The sequence below is a fragment of the Neolamprologus multifasciatus genome, chromosome 23, assembly GCF_963576455.1.
Source record: "Neolamprologus multifasciatus chromosome 23, fNeoMul1.2, whole genome shotgun sequence".
Lineage (NCBI taxonomy): Eukaryota > Metazoa > Chordata > Actinopteri > Cichliformes > Cichlidae > Neolamprologus > Neolamprologus multifasciatus.
This window is the reverse complement of record NC_140460.1, coordinates 11,484,457-11,494,404: the sequence shown is the minus strand read 5'-3', so window position 1 is coordinate 11,494,404 and position 9,948 is coordinate 11,484,457. Positions and strand designations below refer to the sequence as shown.

Genomic DNA, 9,948 nt, shown 5'->3' with positions numbered 1-9,948 from the left:
ATGAAGGTTTTTCCTCTATTTGACTCTGTGAAGTCACTTGGCCACTCATCTCAGGCACTCAAATTGCTGCACTGACTGCATGTTGTTGGTACAGGTCCTTATAGACACATGAGACATGCTGGTTTGCAGGAGACAGGATGGAGGAAAAAATTGGAGAGATTGAGGAGAACTCATCATTATTCCAGTGTTGGAAACCGTGTCTGCCTGAGTAATGATACCGCTGTCGAAGAGGTGTCCTCTGTTGTAACCGCGGTCAACCTGTACAAAGACTTTCAGCAACTCTCTTGTGGAGAACACAAACTTTCCTTCAAGTTTTAATTGCGGAAGCTACAAAGTCACAGACGGCACGGGATGATAAGGTAAGCAGGATAAATAATGTTAATAAGTATTACAGCGCTGGGGCAAGCAAATTCTGGCTGTGCAAATGAAGATAAGAAAAAACAAAAAAAACAAACAAGCAAAGCAAAGTCCTACAATAATGTGAAAGTCACAGAACACAAGTGGATTTAGAAAAGGGATAAATTCATGTTGCCGCAACATCTGCTGCTAAAAAACTAGTATTGCTTACATAAAGTAACAGAGATGATGAAATCTTTATTACAGTGAAGATTTATCTTAATCTGAATGATACGCAGCCATGGCTATTTGACTATCTCCCTCATAGGAGAGGCTCTGCTGTGTGATCAGCAGCTTGTATGAAGGCTGTCAGAGCACTTGCAGTAGATTTATTAAGATGCTAAAGAGAGTGAGCTACACACATGAGCCTTCGAGCCTGCGAAAGTCATTATTTCAGCAATCAATTATTCATGAATGAAAGCTTAAAAGTAGCTTTGGCTCCAAGCAATTTCACTGAAAGGTCCAGTAGGTTTAAACTCCTTTAACTTAACACAGCAACAGCACTGCCGGCTCTCACCGCTCCCTTTCAAAGTCCTGCTTGTTTATATCAGTGTCACTTGAACAAACACAACTGGTTACACATTCATTTCAAACACAAACCCCAAATTGTGCTGAGCAACAATTAGATTTGACTGGAGGCTTATTGAGATTTAATGAGACGGAATTATTCCTCTATTGTGTTAATTTAGGCTCAGTGAGAAGATGCAAATACAGAAAGAGCTTAAACTCAGCATGGAAACTGTTCAAAGGTGCTGAATGCTTTTCTGGAATTACAGTGAGCAGCACTTTTAGGAATTGTTATTAAAATTGTTTCCACTTGAAAAAGTTTTTTTTTATTTTTTATTAGAAAACAACTTTCTTTTCATAGGGGATGATTCATTTTTGCATTTTAATGTCTTTCGGCTGTTTGTTTCGAGGTTTAAATGTGGTGAATTTCGCGCATGTTGGGAATAGATGACACTGGAACACTGTGTGATCACCATGCATCCTCGGGTAGGCTATTTGGATCCGCTTTATTGCGCCCTGGAAGCCTCTTTCAGGTACTTTCCACACTGCTCCACAGAGAGGAGAGCAATAAATGCTCATCTTTATCGGGAAACGGCTTTGAATCGGCCTCGTTGTTTCATCTTAACGTCAGCACAGCAGGCGGAACCGTGAGGAACTTCTCCAAACCTTCTGTTGTTTGTGTTTCAGAATAAAGGTCTCTTGGAGTAAAGAACGGCGGGCTCTGTCAGGTGCGTGCCTCAGGTTGAGTTTGAACTCGTGCCTAGCGCCACTAATCAGTCATCACTTTGCCACCGTGAAACTGAGTCAACACTGAGCTGACTGTAGGAGCGCGCATGCCCCAAACAGCTGCCTGACTTTGATGTTCGGGGGCTTTGGGCTTGCCTCACCGTTTAAGCCCAATTAGTCATTAATCAATTCCATTCCACTCTCTGCATGATTCTGCTTCAGGTTTTGGCTCTAACAGGCTCAGTGCCGGAGATGCTGTAGCTCACACTGCCGCTAGAAGAAACGCCGAGGTCCTCCGACTCCAGAGTGCCGCTCACGGAGCGGAACTGTTCGCGATCAGCGGATGAATGGGACTTTGCGCTGGACCCCGAGCCCGGCTTTGCGCGAAGGTGTGGCGCACAGGCGGTGAGGAAAAGTCCTTTCTTTCTCTGAGAGGCGCGGAAGAGAGCGCACTGCTGTGAGGACGCGAGGCTGAGAGCGGCAGATGTCAGTCCCAAACGCCGCAGCTGCTGTGCCACTGTGCCGGACGCCCGTTGTCGCTTTCTCCTGTTCGTCACCCACTGCTCCCAGCGCGTCCACGTCCCTCGGGGGGAGATCTCGGACGGCTGTGAGGGAGTGCTGCTGCAGACACTAACGGGGAATGCCATGTGTCGCCGCGCGACATAGGAGCTCTTTGTGGGCTGTTCTGCACCGTGGACAGGTGGTGCCCCGCGTGTGTGTGTCCGTGTGTGCGCTCACACTAGCAGGGGGTTCGGACAGTTGTCTGGGGGATGTCAGGCCAGCGTACGAGATCAGCGTTTGCCAGAGACAGGTGCGGCAGGGAGGAGTAGTTTCCAAAGCCCTCCACCGGATCTGGTAACGCAGTAACGAGCTCGCTCTCGGATATTTTGTACCCAGTGAGGAGACACAACGGACTCGCGCTGCTTTCACTCTTCTTGTCCCTGATAGTGAGAGGTAAGTGGACCGAGCTGTCCGGTGTGGAGGTGAGGTGTGGTGCGCTTTTGTGGCGCTTTGACGCTTTTCGGGGAAAAAAATGATTATAGGAAGAAATGTACTCATCAGAACCGAGCCGACCCACAGGACCGGGCTAACCTGGTCTTTGTGCATCAGCGCTACAGTCGCTCTCACTGTACAAATATCATACTGCGTAGCTTGCAGCTACGCACAAAACAGGCGGATTTCTGCTGCCCGCAGCCCGAAGGCGCTTCACCTTCCATCCATCGGTGTGGTATGGATTTTCATCGTTAAGGTTTGACTAATTGCATCGTGATGAGGTGTCAGTGCATCTCAGTCAAACAGGTTCTCCCGGAGGGTTCATTGTGAATTCTTGATTTATCCTCTTTGACTCTGGCGTAAAGCTCAATTACAAAACATCATTTCCAAACCTAGAGTTGCAGAACAGTGGACGCACAGTGAACCCGATTGGTCAGACGGCCCCTCTCTGTGAACTGGTTTGTTTGTGCAGTGAGTGGGATTTGTATGATTGCATGTTATCTGCTGCTGGTCTGTTCTGAAGTCCTACCCGCTGGGCCCCTAATGTCCACCACTCCTGCCTTCAGGCTCTGTCATCTTATCCCGCCCCTCCCTCTGCAGTAGCTGCTGTCTTTACAGTACATTGGGCTAGTTGGCTGGATAGTATCAGAATCACATCTTTGCTTTTGTGCAAGGACCACTACTTCTCAGTAGCTGGCTCCTGGTAGCTTGAAGTTCTTCCATTTGGGGGCAGTGTTTTTGTTGCGGTCCCTGTTTCAAATTCAAATTGCTTTTCAGCTTCCTTTTGTCCAAAGCTGAGGTTTGTGGACTGGAAAGTGCAGTCCCCAAGGGTCGAGGCATTCCTATAATAAGCACTGGTGTAAGTGAGGGGAGAGAAGAATAAGAGAGACATCTTGAAAGAATGAGACAGTGCCCCCGGACCAGTGTGAGGGTAGGCACAGCTAAGAGAATACCAGCACCTCCACTAACCTTTCTGTCGCTACCTTGTCAATCAGCCTTTGAGGACAAGAGCCTCTTTAATTCCTCTTCCTCGAGTCCGGGCTGTCACCCACTCTGACAGCCAGGGCTCGGGGTTGCTGCCGCAGGATGCACACAGTTCCTCTGTCCCTGCTGCTCACATCCTGCTGCACCAGTCTGTTTCAGACCTTTCTTAAGGGATATACAAGTTTGTGGTGAAAAGGACGCGGAGATGATTGTGAACCGGAAACCTTCTAATGTGTCGAGGCATCTTTGACGTGACAGAGTGGGAGCTGTCCTCTTTTTCTCAAGTGCTGACATCCCTTTTAAGGCCCATCACACAATCAGTAATTACAAGACAAATGCTATCACAGGAAATTAATAAACAGGCGGAAGAGGTAATACCGCTGTGATAGGATCTGTAATGGATACAGGTTTTATTTGTTTAGAAGCCATGGACCAAACACCCTGTGAGAGTTTAGGAGAGAAGCATTGTGACATGTTTATGGAAAAACTGATCAAAATTTAGGTTGTGAACAAGATTGAGGAATGAAAATTATTAAGAGACAGACATTAGAGCTTCCGACAGATAGGGCTAATATGACCGTAAGCATTACTGAAAAAGAAATTAGATTGAACTCGTTAACACCTCCACAAAAGTGACTTTTGATGGGATTCATAATGAGCTACCTGAACAGAGCTGAATCCGAGGAGTTTGTGCATGCAGCGAAGGGGGGGATAAATGCTTCCTCACTCAGTATATAAATAACTAGACAGTAGGAAGCATTGCTCCTTCCAAGAGAAATGACTCAGTGGGGGACAAGATAGCACAAAGAATTATAAAAGGCAAACATAAGGAAAGCAATTGAAGAAATGGTGTGCCTGATGTTGGAGCTGATGTCCTGAGCACTAAAAGTGATTAGTGGAAAAACCCCAACGGAAGAAAAAGTAATAGATCCGAGTTAGATCCAAACGTAGGAGCAGGATTTTTTTTGTCAATGGAGAACTCGGATAACAAGGCTAAATGAAACGAGGCAGGAGGTTAGACTGTTCCAAGGTCCCAGTGCTGATGTCAGTTTTTGGCGGCGTTTTCTCCTCGAAGCTTAACAAACCGCTCACTGGAGCTTGGCTAATCCTTGGCTGGCAGTGCCCAGTGATTTATTATAAAGTTAGCTAATTTAGGGAGATCTGCAATATCCCACCATGCACGCATGCCCACGACAGATCCCCCGCGGTCTGGAGTCGGAATCGCAATTTAGTTATGGGAATTGTTTGTGTGTGTGTGCAGGTCAAAGAGGGAGGCAGAATGAGAGTTTGTCTATGTCTGTTAAGGAGAAACACAAGGACCAGTGTTCTTCATATTGTGTCTGCCTTCCTGTGTATGGACTTTGTGAGAGCATGTGTGTGAGTCAGTGTGTCTGAGCCCTATACAAGTGTGATTCAGCACTGTCCAGCCTGGCTTGAATGGGTGCCCTGTTTGCGCCTCATTTCTGACACCAACAGCCGCTCTGCACCCCTTGCTTCGGGGCAAGTGTTGCACCCTGTGTGCTAAAATAACAGGTGCCTTTATGCAGTGACTTAATCCCTCTTCTGCACCTTCCTCCAGCACCCCGCCTGGGGGGGTTACGTCACCTGTGAGACTGGGTCTGCTCCAGCATAGAAATCAAAAACATAGATTAGTCAGACAAAGCGTTGTTTTCCAGATTGGCTGAGGAAAATGTTACGGCATTAAGTCTTACCTCATCAAGGTTTTATTTTTACAAGGTTTTATTTGTAGAAACCTGAAATCTGTGATTAGAAACTAGGATTTGAAAAGCCTTCTTAGACCTCCTTACTGCCCGGTTTTCTTCTTGTTCTTCTGCATCTATTATCTGTTCTTTAAAGGGCACAGATGATTATCCGTGTGCACCATCACGATGAGGGCTACCTGTAAGAAAAAAAACACCAAGCCATTTTTCTCGAATGATATTGATAACCAGTTCCAGGCATTGCCCTCTCCCAGATAGTAAAGACCTGCAGTGATACTGGGAATACTCCGGTTGGTTAGACAGTGGTGTTGTTTTCTGATGTCAGGTTTCATAAACTGAATAAATAATCCAGATTGTGTCATCAGGTTTGTTTGGGCTGTCATACATCTTCTTGGGTTTTTGCCAGCCTAGCGGAACTATTCGAAGCATCCTTCGAGGGAGCAAAGCTTTCACCACCTACATCAATCTAGTGTGAGACTGACAGATGAAATAAGACGAAATACTATTGAGCTGCACGGTCCGGGGGGCTCATGCTAAACCCGGCACCCAGGTCTCTTTTTCTTCTCCCTTTCTCTTCAGAGTACCCCCCCCCCCCCCCCACCTCATTACCTCTCTTCTCCCCCCTCCTCCCCCTCTCGCTCTTAAGTCTCCTTTGGACCTTGATGTCAAGGCCTCTCAGGCAGTGTGGTCTCTGTCTGCAGGCTGTCAGGGCAGGGACACTGCCCACTGGGACCCTGAATGGGACAAATTGACCGTAACAATGTTCCCACTTAGCATGTGGAGCTGGAGAAAGAGAAGGTGAAAAGAAGGGACTGATGATTGAGGGGCAGGCCAGCCAGACTGGGGAGGGAGAAAGTGGGGGTGCAGGCAGGAGGTGTATGAATTGAAAACTTATATTTAATCATGCTGCTCGTATTTTGAAAATCCTGTCATCTCAAATTCTCTCTCCTGCACACACACACACACACACACACACATATTGCTTTGCAATATATTCTTTGCAATAAATTCTCCCTCCTGCACACACACGCGCGCGCACACACACACATATTCCTTTGCTTGTTGTTATTTGCCCAAGGCTACTGCTGGGGTTGCCATAGCAGCAGGATAAACACATCTGCTTGTGACCCTGCTAGCCCACACACCCACAGACACACACACACACCTCATTCTCAGTGCCCAGCTGCCTTTCATGGGTTGGGGGTTTGTCAAGGCTGGCAGTTTGATCTGCACTAAGGTGTTACCACTGCCTCACAAAGGGTCAAAGATCATCCAGCCCCCCCATTAAAATGCAATAAGGCCCACAGCCCAATGGGACCACCTCCGCCATTTAATCACACACCGCTGCTCCCTCATCATCTGCTCTCTCCCTTTTATCTTTTAATCACTTGTTTTTCCAGCCTCGTCTTCCTTTCGCTCTCATCTCTCCGTCTTCACGTCTCTTATGCATCCAGTGCAAATAAGCCGAGGCAGCCAGAGTAGATGAGTGTTCAAAGAAGTGAAGCTCGATAGAGTCAATAATAAGCGTTTTTTTCAGTGTTCTTTGAAAAGTCTGCCTCGTATAGCCGCTCCTCATCTGCAGCTGCGAGCCAGTTTCTCCTCAGAATTTGTAAAGTCTTAATTTCAGGATTTTTTCCGTGCCCTTTAGCTGTGACAGAATGTCCCCGAGAAGAAGTCGGAGTGGGATCGTGTTGTGTAAGCCCGAGGTTGTGCAGTGTGGCAGCAACAAAGAATGCAGCAGCTATCACTATAGGCCAAGTGGCTGCTGAATGAAGATGCTTCCCATTGGAAAGCTGCCATCCCATACAGGCTTATTGTATCTCCAAAGGGAGAGTGTCTGTGTGTGTGTGCGCGCGCGTTTTCCTGTTTGTGAATAAGGTACGAGCAGCAGATTCTTTCATTATCTGCAACAGTGAGAAAGAGACACTGTCACATGTAAACTGTAAACCAAACCAGGAGCGATCCAGGACTGAAAGACAAGGCAGACAGACGTGATGAAGACGGACACCGGTGTTTACTTCCCCGATGCAAATAAACAATTTGTGTGTGTGTGTGAGCTCAGTGTTTTCCACAGCCTTTTTGCTTGCCATTAGGACTTGTTCACATAGCTGTTCTGACACACACTTACACACATGTCGGGCATTCATATCTTGTGGGGACATCTAATTGACATAATGCTTTCCCTAGCCCCTTACCCTAACCATGCAAAATGAAACCCTAAACCTAACTGTAACCCTGTCACTAAAACCACACTTTGAGTCTCAAAAATGCCTTCAAACTTGTGGGGACCATGATTTTGGTTCCCATAAGTATAGTAAACTTCCAATTTTTGGTCCCCACAAAGACAAGAATACACACTCTTTGGGTCACTCTCACACTCCTGACGTCTCTGTGTCAACAGAGCCTCCTTTTTTTTTTTAGCAAGAGAAGAAACTAATGAGGGTCTCTGGTCCCAAATACAACACAACTAGCCGACTGAGACTCCCACTCAGAAACGAGCCTCCACAGGCCCAAAGCAAAGAGCACCACATTCAGTGCCAGCAGTAATGCCGCAATTATATTATTTTTCTTCTCTGATGTGATAAAAATAGCAACACTCATTTCTATAATAGCATTCACAGACACATGTTGTACACCTCCTTGGCTAGATCTCCCTTGTTAGGTTGCTATGATAACGAAGAGCATAACTAATAAGGCACAGTTTAACAACTGTGCGGTTGCAGACACGGTGAAGAGGATGCCGGTCACACACATCTTGAATCATTTCCCGCATCGGCACAGCGTGAATCTGAAAAAAGCGTGCCCTGCGGGCCGGGCTGGTATTATCCCGCTGCTGTTTTATGGCTGATTCATTTCTTTGGGGAACTTCCAGCCCAAATGACTTTATCTGGTTGTTTTATGGCTGTGGAGGAAGAGCAAAAATAAAATCAGTGTTCTCACGTCGGCATTGTCTGAGTCTGCTGCTGACAGAGTTGTTTACGGCTGTTGTTGCTGCAGCTTTTTTGTTTTGTTTTTTTGCTCGTGTTGCTCCGGTCTCTCCAGCATCGCGGTTTTAAGTTTCTGACTGTACTCTTTAAAAAAACAAAAAAGTTAATGTCTCGTTGTGCTGCCAAGCTGCCACTTGTTTTGTGCTTTGAGGTAATTAACAACTTAATGTGCTCGGTGACCTGAGGGAATCAGTCATGCTGAAAAAACAAAAAGAAAACTATGGCTCGCTGGCACCGGGCGGAGGGCAGTTGGCGAGGTGGAGGGGACGGAGCAGAGACTGTGACCTGCTGTCTCTCCTCGCTCAGTAATGGTGAAATGAAGAGAGAGCGGGGAGTGAGTGAGGCAGGGCAGGGTATGGTTTATGGATGGAGCTGCACTGCAAGGTATGTGGGGAAGCTGGGGAGGTGGAAAACAGTTGAAGGGTCTTGAGAGGAGGCTTGTTCAGCCTGTGTTGCTCTTGGAAAGTGGAGGCAAAGTGGGTCCTTCAACATACTTGCCTAAATTAATGGCTCAGAAGCACCAATTAATGTACAGCCTCGCTGTGGGTCTCTGCTGTGCTGAATCAAAGAGGTCTTGCTGTGCGGTGCGTCTGCTCGTCTCCCAACCGTCATGCATGTGTGCACGCGCTCACAAACACCCCCACGCAGTGGAGATTTTGGCCAAGGAAGTCGATCCAATGAGGGAGAGATGAGATGAAAGCTTCACACAGAGCTAACAAAGCTGAATGTCAAGGTTAAAGAACAAAAAGGATGATGATTTGGGGCTTTGTTAATAAGTGCTGAAAAGATCAAGGCAAGGTCGAGTTGGATGTCTCGGATGAGAAGAGCTGAAATAAGGAGTGGAGGCGGGATGAGGACAGAAATCGCAGAATCAGACTGGGACCCATCTGGAGGCAACAGGTCTGATGACAGCAGGCGGGTCCTCGATCCAAGCGTCCCAGCCGTGTGAGACAGCCAGGACGAGAGCCAGGGTCTCCCCTCGTCCAAGACCCCTGGAGACTCGGCCCGTCCACCGGCAATCTGTCCCCTGGTACTTAACCACTTGAGCGTGACAGAGAGGCATGTTTGTTATGATGGGTTATGGATTACAATTGTTCCAGCTGAAAGTGGATGGTTGATTACACGGTATTAGCCACCGCTGTCAGAGATGAGTGGATTCTGTGGGGATGGAAGACGGTCTGTATACCGAGGAGTTATGTGGAAAATGATTTATGGATTTAAGCTTTTTCACAGCAAATCTGTTAATGCAGTAGTCCTGGTCGGAATTCATTAACATTCATTTCGCTTGATATGAGAAGCAGTGACAATAGCAGTCACAAACCAATAAGCTACAAAAGCAAAATAATTGATATCCTACACACATAACACCTCCTTCTAAAGCCTGCGTGCTACAATGGAGCTGATGATTGGCAACGGCTCTGTGCCGGGTTTCTCTGCGGTTGCTGTGCATTCAGAATACCATAGCTAGCGTGTACACAGTAGCTAGTGGGTCATTTGTATTTGCATGTAAATGTTTTTCACCCCTTGGCTTTGCTGGTGAGGCAATCAGAATGGGGCTCTGTCTGCATCACTTAGAGGGAGGCTGCAGTGACTGACTGTGACATTCAGAGCTCAGGCCGAGCTTCAGCATTTAC

The 9,948-nt window shown here is 47.1% G+C and overlaps 1 protein-coding gene across 2 annotated transcripts in view; it reads left to right on the top strand.

Moving 5' to 3' along the window:
* The window catches only part of sema6bb (sema domain, transmembrane domain (TM), and cytoplasmic domain, (semaphorin) 6Bb), a 144,389-nt gene continuing 134,441 nt past the window's right edge, over window positions 1–9,948 (top strand). The window contains exon 1 of one of the 2 annotated variants that reach the window (XM_085151964.1): window positions 1–359. In XM_085151964.1, coding sequence (XP_085008090.1) covers window positions 352–359 — 8 coding nt within the window. In that variant the 5' untranslated portion in view covers window positions 1–351. Of the gene's footprint in view, window positions 360–1,256; window positions 2,584–9,948 lie in introns of those variants that run through there. The other variant, XM_085151965.1, reaches the window with a different exon arrangement.